Here is a 23,074-nt window from a genome sequence, read left to right on the forward strand (position 1 = left end):
TCACTTCCCTTAACTATCTGAATAATTTCTTTTATCTCATAGTAAATTATTTCAATCTCATCATAGCAGGCATATAAACCTGCACTGCTGTGATGATTGATTCATTTCTATATGGGCTACAATAATGTTCATTGTAGTGTTCATAAGAGCTTACTTATTACTTTCTTATTTATTATAAGACATACTCCTGCACTACCCCCCTCTGATTTTGTTTCGGTAACCCAGTATTAACCTGTCCAGAAACCCTTTTCTTCATGCCACCTTACTTCACTAATTCCCACGTTAATATACTTTTTTCTTTTTTAATTCTGTAAATTTTGTATTTTATTAATGTAGAACACCAAACTTGTTTTTCCTGATGACAACAACTTCGAGTAGTCCATGCCAGGATAACCAAATGAAGGGACTGTTCTAAATGTGGAATGTTTTACCCATGGAAATGCCATCACCATTAAGCCGTACAGTAGAGCTCTGCATGCCTTCAGGATATATAATTGCTCTAGTTTTCCCTTGCTTTCAGGTGTTCACAGTACGAACATAGCACGTCCACATCAGCTTGTGTGAAAAGGCCAGATTATTCAATCAATGAGGCTATACCCACTGCAGCTACTAAGAAGGCTGCTGCTGTATTTAGAAACGATGTTAGTCTGCCACTTGTAGATATTTGTGCAATGGATTTTGCAGCTACTCTACAGCTATTTCTATCTAGGAGGCATGCAAGTTGCTGTATTGTGACAGTGTCCAGGTTTTTTGAGGAGATCACTGTCAGTGAGGTTAAAAAATATCCGTCAGAGCTCTGAATCAGGTTTCTCTCTATTCCCAGAAATCTCTTCACTCAAACACATGAATAAATCTTGCACATTAATGGCCTGTTTCTTCCAGATATTGACAATATTGAGGTTAATTTCAGCATCCCAACTAAGATGACACACACACACACACACACACACACACACACACACATTAATTTTTATGCATGGTTGGGTTTGTGGAAGGGCCTGCCATGAGACAAGTAACCAGAAAAGCTGGTATGAATATAGTAATAAGAACCAGTATCATCACTACCTTTTTTTCTTATCATTGGTGAGTTTCTTGACATACTGTACTAGTGGTAATTGTGCCAAAAAAAACAGCAGGTCCTTCTTCAGCATCATACTGCCTTGTTATTTCTTCAGAGAAAACTGAGAATCTAATAAACAAACATTGTTTTGTCTTTTTCAGAGACTGTTCAGTGGAGAAATGACAAAGATGGACTACACATTTGTCCCAACAACAGTATTTACTCCACTGGAATATGGTTGTGTGGGTTTCTCAGAAGAACATGCTATTGATGAATATGACAAAGAAAATATTGAAGTGTATCACACTCACTTCAATGCAGTAGAAAATGCCCTATCAAATAGGGATGAAGGCAAACCATACATTAAAATAATATGCTTGAAGAGTGATGAGGTAATTTTACAGTTTAGTTTCTGGATTTAAAATTTTTAGTTCCAATGCAAGGAAATTCATTTGAGAAACAGACACACACATTTAAAAGTGAAAAACTGTTCCTAGCCTTTGACACTATTAACTTCGTCCTCATGGAGAAGAGGAGGATATATTGTATTGGGTTAGAAAGAATAGCCAGGTCACTTTCACCTCAGGATAAAAGGAACCGTAGTGACCTGTTCCTACTTCCTTATCATTCTTCTCAAGGAAAGATTTGATACTTCTGGAAGAAAGGAATATTTTTTTCTTTGTTAAATATGTCTATCAAAAGTACTGAACTGAATTTATGCCTACTGGAGCAAAGTAATGGTCAACCATTCTCTCTCTTTGTAAATTTTAAAGTTACTAGTACATTCATAGTAATTAATGTGAATATCTCACCATGTTTATTTAGTCACAAAAGTCTGTGATTTGATGCAAGGATACCTATCTAGAATAAAATGTTAAAAAAAAAATATCTTAAAAAGTTGAAGGGGTCATTCAAATACATACTGGACAGTTTTCCGTAGTACAAAGTACCTAAGCAGATGCGTTCATTGTTTACAATCTATATCTAATATATTTAATACTTCTACTAAGATTTACATAAAATAATGAAAGGCAACCACTTACCTGGTGCATAGTGCACAGAAACATATAATGGGAAACAGTTAACACTAGCTATCAAGCTTTTGCTCTTTTTCTAGTAAGAGTACACACGTATACAGCTCCAAACACTTACATGCTCGCAGTAGCAGCAAGACTGATTATTACTGTTGCTTATCAAAAGCAGGTGCCTTGATTGATGGTGTGGGGAGGGAGTAGGGAAGGATGCACGAGCAAGTAGGTATTAGCAGGGTAGCATGAGTCAGGTTTATAGCCAGATGACTCAGTGGCTGCACAAGGCAAAAGGAGTTCAGAGGGTAGAGCAAATAAGGGAAAGGGGGAGGGGGGATGTAGGAAAGGATGGGAATGGCGATGGTGATGAGAGAGTCAGGGAGGGTTGGGTGTGTTGGGGAGGGGGGGGGGGGGGGGGAGAGACAGAGGCAATATGTGATCTGGATGGGGAAGGAGTGATGTGGACAAAAGAGAGAAGGATAAGATAAGTTGAGGCAATGGGGAAAAAGTTGTGGAGATTTAGGCCAAGGGAACTGAGATGGTGCAGGAAATGCTGGGGAGACAAGTCCCACCTGCATAGTTCAGAGAAACTTTTGGTGGATGGGAGTACCCAAATGGCCTGTCTAGTGAAGCGGCTGTTGTAGTTATACCTTGGTTTTGTGCTGTGCAGCATGTTTGACAAGTGCTGTGCAGCATGTTTGACAACTGGATGGTCAAGTTTGCAGTTTGACACAGTTTGATGGTGCCCATTCATTTCATAGGAGTGAAAAGTTGTTGCGCCCACTTAGAATGCTATACAGTAATTGCAGCATAACTGGTATATAACATGGCTGCTTTCCCACATGGCCTTGCCTTTTATTGAGTAGGAGATGTCTGTGACTGGACTGTGGTAGGAGGTGGTGGATGGATGTGTGGGACAGGTCTTGCATTTGGTATGATCATGAGGAAGTGACTCTTGGGGGTCCAGAATTAGGAGCAGGATTTTAGTAGGGAAGAACAAAGACACTCTGTAGGTTGGATGGGTGACAGAACAGCACTTTGGGTTATGTGGGTAAGATTCCCCTCATCTCGGGTCACGACGAGTCATCAAAGCCCTGATGAAGGATGTGGTTGAGCTTTCCATGGCCAGGGTGATAATGGGTGATTAGAGGGGTGCGAGTTGGTGGCTGGTTAACAGGATTACTGGTGCCATATGAGAAGATGGCATAGGAGATCTGTTTATGGATGAGCAGGATAGGATATTGTCTGCCAATACAGGCTCTGGTAACGTTATCAGCATATTTTGACAACTTCTGCTTTCCACTGCAGATGCAGCATCCATCTGTGGTTAGGCTGTTTGGAAGAGACTTTCTGCTGGGAACAGGTGACAGCTATCAGGGTACTGTTGATGGTTGGTGCACTTGTTATGAATAGACGTATTTATAGAACCATCAGAGAGGTGGAGATAAACATATAGGAAGGTGGCTCGTTGATTTGAGAAGGACGAGGTGAAGCGGATGTGGAAGTCAGTGTTAAGGTTATGGAGGAAGGAGCAAAGGTTGTCCTTGCCACAAGTCCATATCACAAAAATTTAATCATTGAATCTGAACCAGACAATAGTTTTTAGATGTTGACTGGAAAGGAAGGTTTCCTCCAGGTGGCCCATAAATAAGTTGGCGTAGGATGGAGTCGTCTGAGTGCCCCTGGCAGCACCACAGATTTGTTTACAGATTTGACTTCGAAAGTGAAATAATTGTGGGCCAGGATGTAGTTGTCTAGGAGTATTAGGAAAGATGTTGTGGGTTTGGCAACAGGAGGACTTGGGGAAAGATAGTGTTCCAGGGCAGCAAGACAGTGGGCATTCAGGAATGTTGGTGTATAAGAACATCGCATCCGAAGTCACCAACAAGGACTCTGATGATAACGGGGCAGAAACTACGGAAATGTGGTGAAAGAAGTGAAGAGTATCTTGAATGTTGACTGGGAAGTTAAAGCGAGTGGCTTGTAGGTGTTGGTCAACAAAGGCAGAGGTTCATTCATTGGGAGCATTGCACCCAGCTCCAATGGGACAACCAGTGGGAAGACTTGTGTTGTTGGATTTGAGGAGTTTGGGGAGTAGGTAAAAGGTACGAGTGCGGGGGGTTGTTGGTGTGAGGAGGGAGATGGATTCAGGTGCCGGGTTGTGGGATGGACTTACAGCTTTGTAGAGCTGTTGGAGATCTTTTTGGACTTCTGGGATGGTATCACGGTTGTAAGGTGTGTATGCAAAGGTTTCAGAAAGCTGACAAAGACCCTCTGCCACATAGGCTCCAGCACTGTGGTCACTAATTGTAGTGACTTTCTCTGTAGGAAGTATGATAAGGTCTGGGTTGGTTTTCAGCTTGTGGATAGCTGTGTCTTCCACATGAGTGATGTTGAACTCACTGAGAAGGGATGTAGAAAAGAAAGGTGAGACAAGGTTAGTAGTGAGGAATTCTTGAAAGATGAGGGAATGACTGGGTGAAAAGGAGGAGGATCATGGTTGCAGGGAGGTTGGAACATTTTTTAAACAGTTTTGATTGGCTGTTGTCAGTGGGATGTGTGACGAAGAAATGTTTCCACTGCAGAGAAGGGATAAAGGAAAGAAGTTCTTTTACAAGTCCAGCATGGGTAAATTCAAGTTTTTGGCTAAAGATGAGTCCTTTAGAAAGTACTGAGACTTCTAGAGGGTCAGAGTTTTGGCAGAAAGATTGACAACAGTGTTACAGGATGTGTGTTAAGGTGTTGTCTGATGGATGGAGGAAATTTTTTTGTGATATGAAAGATGAAGTAAGTCAGCAAGGAATTTTAGGTGTTGGCAGGGGGGGGATTGGATCAGAGTGGTAGGCCCTTTCTTGGTTACAGGCAATTCCGTTTGGCCATAGGACAGGCGTAGCTGGGGCATCCTTATCAGGTGGTGCTGGGAACGCTGTTCTAACTGTTAAAGGGCACAAGTCTCTTGCTATAAAAGAATTAAGGTAATTGTGGTCATAGAGTAAAAGGATTTTGTGAAAGGAATAGATGCTGCCAAGAATGGTTTGAGATTGGCTTGTGTAATTATGAAGAACCAGAATGGTGAGGATGGGGGACTGATGGAATTGGGAAACATGAAGGTTCTTGCAGTAGGACGGGTGACAGCTTTGAGATGCCAGTTTTAATTGTAAGCCCATTAGGCAGAATACTGTTTGCCATACAAGCTTTCAGAAAGAGGGTGTGTGCCTGGAGTTGTTAGGGCAAAGGAGAGTTTTTGGGAATTGGCAGAGGTAGGATGAGCCAAGGGTTCATAGTTGGATGGCCAGAAGACAAAAGTAGTAGCTGAAAAAAGATAATGTCTGTGGAACGTAATATATTTCTATGTTTATGACAGTATGAAAATGACTGAAACATTACTGCAGACTGTTGACAAACTTGAAAATTTATTGTGGCAAATGATTCTGGCAACCCTCTTGTGACAGTGTGCTTCGCTGTATCAGCGCCCTAGTCGTATACAGTACCCTTAACATGTAGCAAACTTGATGACCTTTTCTAACACCTTCTCACTGTTCTTACTTATCCATCAATGACCTTTATGTGATCGGCACACTAAAGGCTGTTCTGGATGGGAAACAATTAAAGAATAGTAGGCCACATCAATAAACAATTGTGCATATCTGTGTTTACTTTTTATTTTGAGAAAACTAATTAGGAAACTAACATATTACTCATTTGATATTACCAATCAATAATACACCAGAGAAAATGTTTATATTGAATGACCGATGTATTTCGAAATTATTATTCTTGGTTATACCTGCTTGTAATGGAATATTTTTTTAATGTATTTTTGTTTGTATTTGCAGAATCGAATTATTGGCTTCCACATATTGGGACCAAATGCTGGTGAAATTACTCAGGGCTTTGGACTTGGTTTAAAACTTGGTGCAAAGCTGAAAGATTTGCATAATCTTGTGGGAATTCATCCAACCTGTGCTGAAGTAAATTTTTATTTTTACTTTTCATTAACTTTGCAATTCAGATATAGTTGTGTAGTGTTGGATAGCAGCTGAAAGAGTTTCATGGCTCTTAAATGGTATGCAGTAGTTCACACATATGTGTGCTACGACAGCATTGCTCGATATTGTGTTTGCTTGATGGTACACAAAAAGAAAGCCAAATGTAAATAATGAATATTAAAATGAAATAGTAGAATGAAGAAAAGCTGACAAACGTTTACCTGTAGACTTCCACTAATAAAGGTGCATCACATGACTGAGGTTCTACAGTTAAAGTAAGCAATGACTATGATCTGTTAAATTGTGGGAGATGTATGAAGAGAGAAAATAAGTGAAAGCTATAGTAGAGGGGTGACTAATGTACTACACAGTGCAAAGTGTGAGAGGGAATACTAGTAAAGCAACATCTGAAATTAAATACCCAGTTGAATGAAAATGTAAAGAAATCATACTGCTGTCAGTGCCTTCCACCTCCTGTTCTACTCATAGTTGTCAATTGCTCAAAGTTCACAAATTCAGCAACAGGCTAAAAACCATTTTTGCCAAGCTTTTGCTGTCCTTTCTGTAAACTGATTGATTACAGCAGTACCAAAATCGTGTAATTTTCTGCGCTACTAACACATTTGCTCTATTGCTTGGATTTTTTTTCATGAATTTTTTTCTGCTCTTAAACAGACAAATCATTACCACCCACAAACTGAAGATTGTTCATATAAGATATGTACATGTCTTTATATGTTTCAGTTAAGTGATTTAAGAACTGCTTCTAAGGCCGCAGGAAATAGCCTCAGTGTGATGGAGTCAACTAGTTGCACTCCTCCTCATACCCCCACCCCCACCCCCACCCCAATACTAAAATATCTATGCCCTTGGCATAATCTAAACTTCTATACAAAAGTTAGAATAGTGGCGAAAGCAGAAAGGATCGAAAAATGCTGTGACACCAACAGTTTGCTTGCAAATAGAAATTCTGTTTTATTTATAAGAAAGAAATAGTTCTTCTTCAGTTGGGCACATTATTTAAAGATGATGATAAATCAGTGGATTAGAAGTGTTATGCTTGTCATGTTTGCACTTTTATTTCTATGAAATATAATGCCACCAATAGCATTTTTATCCTGTATCACATTGTAGAATCCTCCAATACCTTGAAGCACATTCTCAGCAGCATAGCATGTTTCACAGTGTGGAATTTCATAACTTTGTGAACTGTCAATAGATGCAGGCAGGTACAAATGGAGGTTAAAATACCATTTCTTGCCAAGAGCATATTGTCAAGCAACTAAATCCTACTATCATCAGCCACTAAAAAGTTCATCCAAGAATAACCACTTCACAGCAGAACTAACATCATGCCTTATCTGCATGATGTTCAGTGGTGTCTGCAAGATATTTGTCTGCAGAGCTTACAACTGCATTAGTACTTATAGTTTCCTCATAAACTGTGTATCAAAAGTCCAGTGCTGTTGATGTGTATGCAAGACAGTCAACAATGTGTCCCTGTTCACAGAAGTTCAGAGATGGCGGATCTATTTTTATGGGATAAGCACCTTAGAAATTTGGCCTTGAATAAATTGATTGCTGTGCTCTTAACTGTATAATGTTGCTTCAGTCTGCACAATAATTTTCTTCAAACATTCATCTGGAAGAGAAGGTGGTATTCAATACAGTTTTAAGAAATTTATGGAAAGAGACCAGTCTTGTAACAGAGTGGTCCTGAAATGGGGTGGCATTAAGTTTTATAGGTGTATGGAGCACCACATCTTCATCCTTGGTTGCAAGCATTCTGTAACAGCCACAGCTATATGGAGAAGTGCTACTAGTCCATATTTAACATTTTGTGACCAATAATTCCTGTCCACTGAGGAAGAAACAAATTGCAGTAAGTCAGGTGCCAGCACAAAATCTTTCTGACCTTCACATAATTCTTTCATACGAGTGGAGTTGATTGTCATCAGTTCAACAACAACATAAAATAGTATGTGCAAAATCATTGCCAAGCATGTGTGGCAGCTAACAGTAACCATATACCCCATTTTTTCAGAAGAATTATCCAGTTTTGTTAATTGTTTAAAATTTGTGACTTTGTTCACAAAACTTCCCTGAGTATATGTTTTGGACACTAGTGTATGCGCTCATAGGTAGCAAACCACGCCTGGTACACTTGGAACCACAGTCGTGTGTCAACGAAGCTATCTCGCAAACAAACTATAAATTGACAAAGACTTGCAATCGCTTTAATAACAGTTGTGTTGTAGATGTAAGCAGTTTTAGAAGAGAGTTGTTTACAAAACATGGTATGCACCTAAACCGGGCAGGAAAGAGAGTAATAGGTATTCTCCTAAAAGCAGCAATGACAGAACAACTCAACTCTATGAGATGCACTTCATATAAACAAACTACATTAGACAAATGGTTTTCAAAAAAACAAGACAAGAGTGCATTCGTGAACTCGACAGTTAAGAATAATTTTTTAGGCAAAACCCTGTAACAGCCTCTGTAACAGATCAACTTGCAATCTTCCACCAAAATATTAGAGGCCTGTTTAATAAGCTAAACAAACTCTCAGTCAATGTGCAAGAAAATGGAAGCATAGATCACGCCCCTGTACTATGCTTCACTGAGCATCACGCCTGCTCAGGGATGGAAAGGCTGGTAATACCTGACTACAACCTGAAGTCTTCATACTGCAGAAACCAAAGAAAAGGTGGTGGTGTTGCAATTTTTGTTAAGAACAGTATCAATTGCAAAGAAATGTATGTTCAAAATTTTTGTTTAGAGCAACATTTTGAATCGTGTGCCATCGAAATTTCTGTAAGTAATTCCACCCTATTAATTGTGGCAATTTATAGAGCACCTTCAGGAAATCTTGACTTCTTTTTGAAGCAGCTCGATTTGCTTTTACTGCACTTATTCAACTATAAGGGAGATGTTGTACTACTTGGAGATTTCAACATCAACTTTCTTACACACAGTAGTGGGAAGACAGACCTAGAAAATCTGATGTACACCTACAACCTTCTGCCAGTGGTCAATTTTCCCACCAGAGTAACTTCATATTCAAGCACACTACTTGACAACATTTTTGTAGACCAAGAGAAATTGGGCAGTATCAGCATTAATAAAATAATAAATGGTCTTTCTGACCATGATGGTCAAAGACTTACCATCAAAAATATAAATGTTTGTCAGAATAAAACTGAGCCAACGTGGAAGGTATTCAGGCCCATAAATGCACTAACAATCAAAACATTCAAATCGTGCCTCCATAATGTAAATTGGAGTCACATATATTCCGAAACAGATGTAAATTCCAAGTATAACCTGTTTAGTAAAGAAATTGCATCAATATTTGAAACCACCTTCCCAAAAAAAGTTTATAGGAATGTACCATAAGAAAACACACAAAAACTATGGATAACAAATGGGATTAGGACATCTTGCAAGCAAAAAAGAATTTTGTACATAACAGCAAAAGAATCAGGAAACCCCAGTCAAATAAAGCATTATAAAAAGTATTGTAAAACTATGAGTAAGGTAATCAAACTTTCAAAAAGCATATATTTTAGATCCAAAATCAACGAATCCAGTAATAAAATTAAAGAAATCTGGGACATAATAAGGAGCGAGACTGGTACAACAGTGCCAGTAAACCAGTAGACATTGTACTAAACATTGATGACAATACTGTAAGCAACCAAGAGACTATTGCGAATGCATTCAATTACTTCTTCATAAGTGCTGCAGAGCAAATAGGTTGCAATGGATCCGTAGAAAGTGCCATGGATCTACTGAAGCACAGTTTTCCCATTCCAGTGAGCGAGATAAGGACATCCCCCATAACCAGATATGAGATTTAAAAAACCATTGCCTCATTAAAATGTAAGGGATCATCTGGTGTAGATATTATCTCCAGTAAGCTGCTAAAAACCTGCTCTGACCAATTAAGCAAAGTATTCGCCCATATATTTAATGCCTCTATGTACCAGGGTGTTTTCCCAGAGGGCATGAAACTTGCTATAGTGAAGCCTCTCCACAAAAAGGGAGACACAACGCACGTCTCAAACTATCGTCCAATCTCCCTCATGTCCACTTTCGCCAAAGTCCTTGAGAAACTACTGCACTCCAGAATTGTAAGGCACCTAGAAAACTTTGGCATCATAAGTGATAGACAGTTCGGTTTCCGGAAAAGCATGTCCACAACTAAGGCCATATTTTCTTTCACAAATGATATACTGGAATCCCTAAATAATAAAATGAAGGCAGTTGGAATATTTTGTGATCTGTCCAAAGCCTTCGACTGTGTGGACCACAAAATACTCCTCAACAAAGCACGCCACTATGGGTTCACTGGGGCACTGGGAAGCTGGCTAAAATCCTACCTCCAAAACAGGAAGCAGAAGGTATTTCTCAATGGGAGCAATAAAGAGGGAGAGGTAGTAGAGTCAGACTGGAGCACTGTACTCCATGGAGTACCCCAGGGATCTGTCCTTGGTCTGTTGCTGTTTCTGATATACGTAAATGACCTACCTTTTTCATGCAATACATGCAAGTTCACCATGTTTGCTGACGAAACCAGCATTTTGATTAGTAACAAACAGCTCACTGATACAGAGGTTGATACCAACAAATTACTTACAGTACTATTAACCTGGTTCCAAGTGAACTCGCTCACAGTAAACCTGAGCAAAACAAATTATATCCATTTCAGCCTAGACCACAAACTCCCCCAGGAGATTACTGTTTTAAATAACAATAATCAGATAGAAAGGGTACACTGCACCAAATTCTTAGGCCTCCACATAGACAGTAGGCTCAACTGGGACCACCATGTCCTCGAGACTGTAAAAAGGCTGTCCTCAGCAATTTTTGCCATTAAGACAATCTCACAATTTCGAGACATAAATGTCTCGAAGTCCACATACTTTGCATACTTCTACTCCATTATGTGTTATGGCATCATCTTCTGGGGCAATTCACCCTCATCTAAAAAAATCTTCCTCATGCAGAAAAAAGTAGTCCGTATAATGTCCAGAGTACTCCAGAGAACCTCCTGCCATACGCTCTTTAAAAAACTTAGACTACTTTCCACAACCTGCCAGTATATTTTTTCCATAATGAGTTTCTTGGTTGACAATCCTGCCCACTATGAAACCAATGAAAGCTTCCATTATCACAATACAAGAAAGAAGGCTGACCTCCACTTTGAACTAAAAAGTTTAACTCTGGTACAGAAAGGAGTGCATTACTCCAGTGTCAAAATATTTAACTTATTACCGAGCTATATAAAAAGTCTACGTAGTAACAGTGCATCATTCAAAAACAATCTAAAGACATATTTAATCGAGAAAACGTTTTACTCGCTTGATGAATACTTCAACAGAGAAAAGTAGTCTTTGTATGTATTTATATGTACTGTTGTTTGTTTGTTCTTTTTGTTCCTATTTGTAACCATATACTTACTGTGACAAATAGGCTTTTGCAATGTGATAAACTTTGCATAATGTATTATTCCTACACTTTATTTTAGTTCATTATTATTTTACCAAGTCTTATGTAATTTATGTCTAGTTCTGCTCTTGTAAACAATTGATACCATGGTCTGTGAACATATATTACTCAAGTCGTTCTACATCCTAGCGTCATACGCATAACAGGATCTATGGAATTTGTAGATAAATAAAATAAAAGATAAATCCACTGCGGCGCTCGGGTCCACAGCAGTTGCAACATCTGAGGATGGGCTTATGAGAGCCCGAAACCAGTCGTGATAATAAAACAAGTTTACAACTGAAGTAGTATTTTCAACCTCTAGTCTTTCGATTAAGCTTTACTTTGTTCTGTAACTTTTACACCATCTTGGTCAGGAACTAAATCCTCATTCCTAACCATGCTTAACTTTTGGACACAACTGTAATTCAAGCTGTAGTCTTAGATATTCCTCAAGAATGCATAAATGTAGTTATAATTTTTTGTTTCTACAGTGTACTTCATGACAAATTCATGAAAAGGAGTCAGTAACTGTCACAATGTACGTAAATCTAGCTAGTAACTTTGAACTGATTTCATCATTTTGTAGCTTATTCTGCAGCTTACATGTGGTTCTTGTTGCAGTACCCAATTTTAAATCCAGCTGGTTCCCTAATGAGGTCATTTTGTAGATAATTGCGGAAGCTACGCAACGAGCACATCTCTCCCTATTAAAAAGAAATGTTTTCTGTCATTTTCAAATGGTGCTTATGCAAGTGTTGGATGCTTTACCTACTACTTTTGGCAATATTTGATGAATGTATTTATTCTTGCAGTATAGTACGGTCCTTTATATTTTGTTATACAAACAGTGATAAGGATTTGAAGGCCATGAATGTGATCTTTCTGTTGCTCATAATGGTGTTCTGATTGTGCAAGATGCAACTCCTATGTAGTACAAATTCTTTTGCGTATAAAATGGAAAATTTGATTGGAAAAATTGTTAAAATTACTAAGATATGAAAAGTTCTGCAGGTTTGCAGGAGAGCTTCTGTAAAGTTTGGAAGGTAGGAGATGAGGTACTGGCAGAAATGGAGCAGTGAAGACTGGGCACGAGTCGTGATTGGGTAGCTCAGATGGTAGAGCACTTTCTCGTGAAAGGCATAGGTCCAGAGTTCGAGTCCCGGTCCGGCACACAGTTTTAATCTGCCAGGAAGTTTCAGATAAGCACACACTCTGCTGCAGAGTGAAAATCTCATTATATGAAAAGGTCTACACAGGTCACATTGTGTTTCTACCTGCAGTATTATGAAATGTATAAAATCATGAAAGAATCACTCACCAGGACTGACTTTCATGAGACGTAGTATCAGCACTGCCGACAGGCACATACAAAAATAAGACACACTATCCTAGCTTTCAGAACTAATAGTTTGTTCTTCAGAGAGGAGAAGAACAAACTATTAGTTCTGAAAGCTAGGATAGTGTCTCTTATTTTTGTATGTGCCTGTCAGCAGTGCTGATACTACGTCCCATGAAAGTCAGTCCTGGTGAGTGATTCTTTCATGATTTTATACATTTCATAATACTGCAGGTAGAAACACAACATTGAAAATAAAGTAACAGCTTTCAGAACTTCACACACCTCCTTACTGTGTGTGTGTGTGTGTGTGTGTGTGTGTGTGTGTGTGTGTGTGTGTGTGTGTGTGTGTGTGTGTGAGAGACGGGGGGGGGGGGGGGGCTGGAAAATTGGAGATGGAACCACTTGGTAGCTGCAACCAATAAATAGACCCCCCTATCCACCTATTCCCTTTTCATACTTTGAGTGTTTACATGGTTTTGATTGTTCAGCAAATTCCATCAGCATCATTATCTTCTTTAATCTGTTTTGTGTGAAAATTTACTGTATTTCATCCTCTAGATTCCTGCAGTCCCTTCAGTGATTTCCACTAAATGAGTAAATATATCATTTCTCGTATTAAAATCTTAAGTTTCTTCATCCTCCAACACTTACGATACTTTTTTGTTCTATTTGATTCTGTTTCAATTCTATGGGTCATTTAATTTGAATTTGTATTACAGACTACTTTTTTCAACAATGTGTGTAGTTCTTATTTTTATGCCTTGCTGTCCTATTTTTAGTAAATATTTTGAACTGATGGAAAACTAAGCTATCTTGCATAATCTTTTGATTATTTTATTACGTCCACCTTGTTTAATTAAAAACCAAAGTTAGTCTCTACAATCTATAGTTCCTGCTCAGTATGATGGCAGTAGTATAAGTATAAATATGAAAAATGGACACCCCCCCCCCCCCCAATTGAAACATGAGGTGGAAAAATAATATTAAAAATGCGTGATGCTGATGAAATCAAGTGGAGATAAATGCCATGACAGGAGAGACAGTGCAGAGTCCAATTGTTTACCAGTCATTCGATGCCAACTGTGAGCAAACATTACCTAAGCCAGTGATAGGTAAATGTGAAAGGACAATTGTGTGAAGAACTCTTGGAAACTATCCACAGAGTATAAAACAAATGATGATATGTGTACAATTAGCAGTAGGCTTACATTGACTATGTTTTCTGGGCCCAGAAATAGTGGATTATCAGAAAATATTTCTGACTTTATAGTGACCTGCATACACTAGAGATCTGAAGATTATTTTATTGTGGTTTCAATAATGAGTTTCTAGCTTTCAGGTACATGGACTGTCCATTTCATTACCCAGAAATACAATAAAATGTGTTTTCATAAAACCTTGGTATGGAACCTAAATCAATGACAGTCTCAATGTCATGAAATATATTGATAAAGAATGGTTTAAAATTGTTCTAAAACTAAGTGGTTCTTTAAGACAGTATTAAAATTTGCATAAGAAAATGAGCAAATGCAGTAGCAGGGTGATATTTATAAAGCAAAAAATTGGTTTATACTGAGCCTGTAAAATCAGCTGGGATGAGAGGATGGATTGACAAGATGAGTTTGATAAAATTGTTGTTTTTCATTTAAATTTAGGGGATAGTTGACAGTTTTTTTAATAGTTTGTTGCAAGACCGTCTGGAGGTGGTGTTTACTGCATTACGCAATTGAAAAGTGCATTTGTGCATTCTTATTACTAAAAGAATGAAAAAGAAATAATTGTTGGATTTTTAATAATTAGTTGAATGTTATTGTAAATTTACTTAGTTTTCATTTTTAAAGCCTGATAAAAACATAAGTTGACTATAATTTTTCCTCTCCACTAGTTTCCTTGAAAAAATTAAAATGATATGTTCAGGTATAAATGATAATATAGGTTTGTGACTGAAATATGACAATATTGGCAGAATTTTTGAATTGTTATGATTGTGAAGCCTTTACCACTAAATTACTATATGTCACTCTTTTTTAATAATTTGTGCAGTATTGTCACTTTTTTAATTTTTCTGTTACTTTCTTTCTCCCAGGTTGCTACAACACTGTCAATCACCAAATCATCTGGGAAGAGTGTCGACAAGACGTCATGCTGAAGTTAAAGCTGCTGCCACATAGTAATGTGACTGTTAAATACAGTCACTTAACCTTGTGGCAGCATTTTCTCTGAGAAATTTCCCATGGGCTAAATGATGAGAATGATGGCATTGTCATAAACCTCACTGGTGGACATTGCTTGATGAATATCATTAAGGGAACCCACAGGATGTTCTTCTAGAAGACAATATAATAAAGTATTAAATATGGTTCAGTGGTCATAATGAAAGCTTGTATAATTTCTTGAAATTACTTGTTAAAAAAGTTTATTAAATTGTGCCTTGACATTTTTTGCACTTTCTGTAAAAGACAGTAAAAATAGGAAGTATGAAATGCAGAGACCTCATGGCTGTGAAAATAATAGGATTAACACAAACTGATGCAAAATTTGTGGAACTTCCATTTAAATCATAGGTATAGATTAGAATAGGCACTTTAAAGATTGTTACCTAATGTAATTTCTCATTTTGCTGTGACTACTTTAATTTTGATGTGTTAGATTGAATACTTTACTTTAACATTGTTACACTTTCATATGTTCAGATGAAATAAAAAGTTCTGAGACTATAATTGATGACATCATCATTTTTATATATATGGTGACTTTCCAATGGGTATGGACATGTTACATGCAGAAAGATAAACTACAGACAAAATTCTTCTTTGACTCGGTACCACAACTGTGCTTAGTCACAAAAGTACAGTTGTATGGAGTATCAAACAATACTTGTGATTATACATACTTCAGCAGTAAAGGGGACCACTCAGCAAAAAGAAGTGTTGAGTCGTCAACAGGGACACACAAAAATGAAAGAAAGACACCTAGTATCTAGAATAAATCTTTATCTGGGCTGGATGGATAGTCGCATGATCTATAATACCCTTGTATACACACCACACAGTCTGCAACCGGGATAGCAGCCTCTGATGTGTAGTTCACACCTTACCCATTTGAAGGGCCTTACACATCTCAACACTACATACTTTAAAATCCCACATGGCTGCTACTGACCGCGTGAGCACTGCTCTCTGCGACTCGCTATTATAGCTGTCCGTGTGTTGCAGCTGGTGTCCCTGGGCACCGTAGCACTGTAGACACTAAACATACGAACAGGAAGAAATTGCGGACTTGAACCTACTATCAAACTCTGGGTGTATCTTGATGTCTTCAATCAGTACTTTGTTAGGATGGTGAAAAATACTGTTAGTGAAATTCCAGACTCGGGCTTAGATCTTACTGCTCATATAAAAAATGTAAGCTGTTGCACCATTAAAAATGGGAAGTAAGTACACACTAAGGACATTGTGAAAATAGTGAATTCATATAAGTGATCAGAATACACATGTCTATGGCATGTCCTCCACAATCCTAAAGAAAATTATTCTGCCACAGTAATCAACAAATGTTTATCCTTCAGTGTCTTCCCAGAATGCCTGAAACTGCCATGGACAGTATTGGTCTATAAAAAAGGTGACCCGTGTGAAGTATCCAGTTTTAGACAAATTTCAATAAACACCATTTTAGCTTAAGTTATGGAGTCTGTAATGGAACAGTAGAGATTAAGTTACTTTGAAGACAATAATCTCATCCAGGATACACTGCATTTGTTTCCCAAAGGAAAGGCAACAGTTACAGCAGGACTGGAATTAATTGCAAAGATAAGGCAGTGGTTTGAAGGAAAAAGAAAGTGTGGCAAAGACGTTCTGTGACATCAGCAAAGCATTTGACTGCATCTTGTACAAAATAGTGTCTAGTATACTAAATTGTCATGGTATTGAAGGTGGTTTCTGGCAACTTTTCAATCTTATCTTGAAAACCACAGGCAGGTAGTGTCAGTTAATGGATCACTCTCCCAGGAACGAAAATTAGAGCATGGTTTACCCCAAGAATCTGTCGTACAACCTCTCCTGTTCCTGATAGGTATATGTCAATGATAGAAGTTGTAATAATCACAGCTTGCAGTCTGCAAACCTTTTCGCCAAAGGAAAAACTGCTGCACAAGCTCTACTAGCAATAGAGGGGTTTTTTCGCGCGCTCGTGTGTGTGTGTGTGTGTGTGTGTGTGTGTGTGTGTGTGTGTGTGTGTTATATATATCACACACACACACACACGTGCAAAAAAACCCCTCTATTGCTAGTAGAGCTTGTGCAGCAGTTTTTCCTTTGGCGAAAAGGTTTGTAGACTGCAAGGACCGCGTGCCCTCTGTAGTGAAAACTCACCACATCAATATCAATTCGATTGTCTTCCCACCATTCCATCACAGAACTATGCTGGCTACGGAGGACATGAAGTTTTTCAATGACTGGATTCCATGCTGAATTCAATAGAAAACTGCCGTCTTGATTAATAAGAGATTCACTGTCAGTCGTATTTCCAAGGATTCATTAATAATAGAACTCCAAAAGTTTGATGTATGGGCCACAATTTTTGTCTCACTGTAAAATTCATTATGACCAGTAGAAATACAGTGTTTGGTGAGGGCAGACTGAAGGAGGTGAGTATTTTGCTGGTGTTCTACAATGTGATCCTGCACAGTATGCTTTGTTTGCCCTATATAAGATTTGCTGCATTCGCATGGAATCCTGTAAATACCTGCCTTGCACAGCTCTAGGTCATCTTTGACAGATCCCAACAGCGACGAAATTTTTGCAGGAGGGCGAAAGATTGCTTTCACTTTATATTTTCATAGTATTCTGCATGTTGGTGCTGAAATATTACCAATATATCGTAAATAGGCAGTCATTATGAGGCCTCTACCTCTTCCTTGCCCTGTCGTTTACAGGTCTTCAGTGCTCTCTCCACTTTCTGGGACAAGTACCTATTCTTCAGAAATACAGTCTGCAGGTACTCCAGTTCTGTTTGCAAAGTATCGGTGTCAGAGATGAAGCGGGCTCGGTGATTCAAGGTCTTAAAAACACCCATCGTTTGTGCTGGATGGTGGCAACTAGCGGCTTGCCAGTAAAGGTCTGTGAGCATGGGCTTTCTGTATACTGAATGACCAAGTGTGTCATCACACTTAGGTCACATCAAGACATCTAAAATGTGAGAGAAAGGATTCGTTTCAGTGGGTGTGTCGAAGAACATGTATTATCTTCATTTAGAATTGGCAGCAAGACTGTCTAGGTTGTCTTGGGACTGGGTGGATGGTGTGACGTTGGCCAAAGCAAACTGGAGCCATGTCAAGGCTACGACGAGGCAAATGCCCAAGTTCGACCGACTTTCGCCTCAGATGCTGGACCAAGTTCCTACTCAACGATCCGTTATTAACTTGACGGGGAAACCTATAGATGACACAACCATGTCTGCATTATCAAGAGGTCTCAATTTTGCTCCTACGCCGTTTCACCACCGGTAGTGGACTTTGTCAGTTCCATCGAAGAAGCTGTGCACCATCTTGCTATACATGAAGCTGAGGAAGTGCGCCGGGAGACTTGTGTGTTGACAAGAGCTACACTGCCGAAGAGCAACATCTCGCCCATGGAGAGGGCAGCCCTCTGGAACTTGCGAGCAGACCCGGATACAGTGGTACTTAAATCGGACAAAGGTAATGCTGTTGCTTTAATACTATGGGAGGACTATATTAAAAAGATCAATGTTTTATTAAGCAACTCAACATGTCACAAAATCGATAAGGATCCTACTGCCCTAGTGGCACAGAAAACAGCAGAACTTCTGACTAACAGTTCCTTACCAAAGGAGGTAAATAAGAAACTGACACCAAATAGTTCAGTTCCACATAGGCTGTATGAATTGCCTAAGATCCACAAGGATAACATGCCATTATGTCCAATTATGAGAAGTATTGGAGCAGCCACCTACGACTTAGCAAAGTACTTGGTGTTTTTGCTCAAACAATGGTAGGAAAATGTCCACATTACATAAAGAATTCTAATCATTTTATCAGCAGACTTAAGTTATTGCAGCTGCAAAGAAATGACTTGGTCATTTTTGATGTGGTTTCACATTTTACATATGCACCTCTTTTGAACTCACTGATTCTCATTGGCAATAGGTTTAGAGGTGACATTACAGCACTGTTTGAGCACACCCTCTCCTCTACATATTTTTTATTTAACAATGAGTTTTATGAGCAATCAGACAGTGTCGCCATGGGGAGTCCTTTGTCTCATCTGGTGGACAATCTTTTTATGGAAGAGTTTGAGGAATGAGCACTCACCTCAGCCACTTTTAAACCCACAATATTTTGGTGATATGTTGACGACACTTTCGTAGTTTGGCCTCATGGTTTGGATCGCCTGCGAGAGTTCCTACATCTGAACCCCACACATAAAAACATAAAATTTACTATGGAGTCAGAGAAGGAGGGTCGCCTGCCATTCTTAGATGCTTTAGTGTGACACAACAGTGATGACACACTCACTCAGACCTTTACCTGCAAACCGCTGCCGACCGGAGTGGCCGTGCGGTTCTAGGCGCTACAGTCTGGAACTGGGCGACCGCTACGGTCGCAGGTTCGAATCCTGCCTCGGGCATGGATGTGTGTGATGCCCGTAGGTTAGTTAGGTTTAGTTCTAAGTTCTAGGCAACTGATGACCTCAGAAGTTAAGTCGCATAGTGCTCAGAGCCATTTGAACCATTTGCAAACCTCTAGTTGCCACCATCAGGCGCAAAAAATGAGTGTTTTGAAGACTTTGATTCACCGAGCATACTTCATCTCTGACACCGATAGTTTGCAAATGGAACTGGAGCACCTGCAGACTGTATTTCTGTAGAATGGGTATTTGTACCAGCAAGTGGAGAGAGCACTTCAGATTTGTAAACGACAAAGCAAAGAAGAAGAAGAGGCCTTATAACGAATGCCTATTTACCATACATTGGCAATATTTCAGTGCAAATAGTCAAAATACTAAGAAAATGTAAACTGAAAGCAATCTTACACCCTCCTGCAAAAATTTCGTCATTGTTTGGATATGTCAAAGATGACTAGAACCGTGCAAGGCAGGTGTTTACAGGATTCCATTGGAATGCGGCAAATCTTATTTAGGGGAAATGATGCGTATTGTGCAGAATCACATTATAGAACATCAGCAGCATACTTGCCTCCTTCAGCCTTGTGAGTCTGCCATTAACGAACTCTGTATTTCCACTGGCCATGTAATGAATTACAGTGACACAAAAAGTGTGGCCCATACGTTTAACTTTTGTAGTTATATTATGAATCCATGGAAACATGACTGTCTGACAGTGAGTCTCTTATTAATCGAGACGGTGGTTTTCAATTGATTTCAGCATGGAATCCAGCCATTGAAAAACTTCTTGTCCTCTGTAGCCGGCGTAGTTCTTTAGTGTTTACAGGATTCAGTGTGAATGCACCAGGTCTTATTTAGGCCAAACGACGCATACTGTGCAGGATCTCATTGTAGAACATCAGCAGCATACTTGCCTCCCTCAGCTTTGTAATTCTGCCATTGCCGAAAACTGTATTTCCACTGGTCATGTAATGAATTACAGTGAGACAAAAATTACGGCCCGTATGTCTAACTTTTGTAGTTATATTATGAATCCGTGGAAGTACAACTGTCTGACAGTCAGTCTCTTATTAATCAAGATGGCGGTTTCCAGTTGAATTCAGTATGGAATCCAGTCACTGAAAAACTTCGTGTCCTCTATAGCCGGCGTAGTTCTATGAGGGAGCCGCAGGAAGACAATCAAATTGATATCGTGGTGCGTTTTGACCACGGAGGGTGTGCGACGCAGCAGAATCGAACGCACTCAAGTAGCACACGCACAATACCAAGTGAATCCACCACTCATGTGCTGGCGGGACCTTAAATACCAGAGCTCAGTGCGTTTTCGCCAGAATCACCCGAAGTTAGCCAGAAGACTGTCCACCAAAATATTGTGGCGGGAAGTTACAAACATCTGACAGTTCTCCCGAAATTTTTTGGAACAGTGGTGTGTGTGTGTGTCTATATGTATAAGGCAATGTCCTGACTGACTCATCGTTGCCCAGCCCAAACATCTAATAATGGAAATTTGATATTTGGAGAGGGTATTGATTGAATACTGTAGGTGTCATTTAAAAGGGGATTTTTCGAAATTCTGCCCCTAAGGCAGTGAAATAAGGGATGAAAGGTTTTTTTGCAAATATGTTGCCATTAACGTAATTTTGAATCTCGGCCTACAAAAATTGTCATTTGGTTTCTTGGGCAGAAGTAAAGAAAAACATGTCTCAGCATTTTTGGAATTTTTTTTTTAATAAATCATTATTGAAGAATTACTAAAGTATTGTTAAAGCTACATCTATGAAAATTGGTATTTGACTTCTCAGTTATAAAGAGTTTTTTAGAAATTCAACCCCTAAGGAGACGAACTATAGGACGAAAATTTTTAAGAAAATATTTAATTATATTAAAAAAATTTTAAAACTAATTCTATGGAAACTGGTATTTCGGTTCTTGGTTATATGTAAAGAAGTATGTGTTCAGGGATGAAAGTTGCAGTGGAAACATCTTCGCAAGAACGCAAAAAGCATGGTTAATGAAAACCTCTGGCTCCAGTTACCAGCATTGCTTTTTAGTCAGAAGTACATTCAGAAAAGACCATGCTTCTATGGGCTTAATTATTGTGAAATGTTTAGAAGATGTTGCAATTTGTAAATGACATAAGAATTTGAGTAAAGAAAAAAAATAATAAATCTGTGCAGACCCACAGTCTATGTGAGGGAAACAGTGAACGAAGAAAAACACATCATCTGATTAGAGGCCTCGGCAACAGTGAGTGCCAGGATAATATAGAGGCTGTGAGACTGCTGAGCTGTGCTTCGTGATTAGCAGCTGACTGTCAATGAATGAGCACACTATGTATGTGCACTCAGAGCTCTCCTCTGTTCTGAAGATACTAAAGTGTAAAGTAACTGGCCAGTTCCTTATAACAATTTATTGTGTGCTATTTTAGTCACATCAGTTATGGGGGTTTAGGAATGATGGCCATTTTTAGTCAGTATGTGTTTTTATGCATCATCTGGGCGAAAGAAAGTCAAGGGTCTTTCAGCATGAGACAATAAATACATGACACCCACAACAAAACACATGTAGAAGTACCAAGCTGTCAACTGTCTGGAACACAAGAAAGTTTCCAAAGCTGCCCTAAAAATTTTCAACAAATTGCCTTTTGAGTGCAATGTCTGCCACCAGGAATATTCAGAAGGAAAGTTTCACAGGATTTGAAACAACACCCATTATACACTGTTGGGGAATTCTGCAGTAGTGACTGAAGTGACTGGACAAAGTAATATTGTTTTTAGTGTTTTGTATATTCTTGGTATAAATAATTTCTTTTATGTTATGTGATAAAAATTGTTATAAATGACTTCTTTATATGTAATATGATAAAGAATGAAATTCTCACATGGTCTGTCTAGTCACAACTGGTAAATGACACAGATCTAGTAATAAAATAATTAGTATTATCCCTGATATCAGATCTCTGAAGTAGCCAAGACCTCAGAAGTGTTCATACACTTACCACATCATGTTGCTCCAGGTAATCAATATAGGTTATGTTGCTAATATGAGTACACAGGCTTATGGTTTACTGAATGGGAACTCCATAATAGTAGGTGATGTATTCACATGAGAACCAGTAACCTGTGTGTTGATGCATCAGCCATTTTGACTTAGACTACCACAATATCTAGTTTTTGAAACCCTTTTGATATCTGAAGATGGGGCTCCCACTGTTTTATAAATACACTAGCTCAGTACCCAGCATTACCTGTGTATGTATTTATTCCATTCTTCTATTACTCCATCTCCTCTTTTTTCCCCTTTCTCTGTCCATATCCTCGAACCCCTGTCCATATGCTCCTTCTCCCCTATCAATCTCCTTCCCCTCCCCCTCTCTTTGTCCATCTCCTCCACTCCCCTCTCTCTGTCCACCTCCTCCACCCCCTTCTCGCTGTCCATCTCCTCCTCTCCCCTTTCTCTGACCATCTTCTCCTCTTCTCTTTTTGTGCCCATTTGTCCTCTTCCCTTTCTCTGCCCATCTCCTT

The 23,074-nt window shown here is 39.0% G+C and overlaps 1 protein-coding gene across 1 annotated transcript in view; it reads left to right on the forward strand.

Moving 5' to 3' along the window:
* Nucleotides 1-15,629, forward strand: part of LOC126248691 (thioredoxin reductase 1, cytoplasmic-like) — an 89,762-nt gene extending 74,133 nt beyond the window's left edge. Inside the window, exons 10-12 of the mRNA XM_049949973.1 lie at nucleotides 1,222-1,452; nucleotides 5,925-6,059; nucleotides 14,996-15,629. Coding sequence (XP_049805930.1) covers nucleotides 1,222-1,452; nucleotides 5,925-6,059; nucleotides 14,996-15,058 — 429 coding nt within the window. The 3' untranslated portion in view covers nucleotides 15,059-15,629. The remainder of the gene's footprint in view (nucleotides 1-1,221; nucleotides 1,453-5,924; nucleotides 6,060-14,995) is intronic.
* The last annotated feature ends 7,445 nt before the right edge of the window (nucleotides 15,630-23,074 follow it).

Source organism: Schistocerca nitens, chromosome 3 (assembly GCF_023898315.1).
Source record: "Schistocerca nitens isolate TAMUIC-IGC-003100 chromosome 3, iqSchNite1.1, whole genome shotgun sequence".
NCBI lineage: Eukaryota > Metazoa > Arthropoda > Insecta > Orthoptera > Acrididae > Schistocerca > Schistocerca nitens.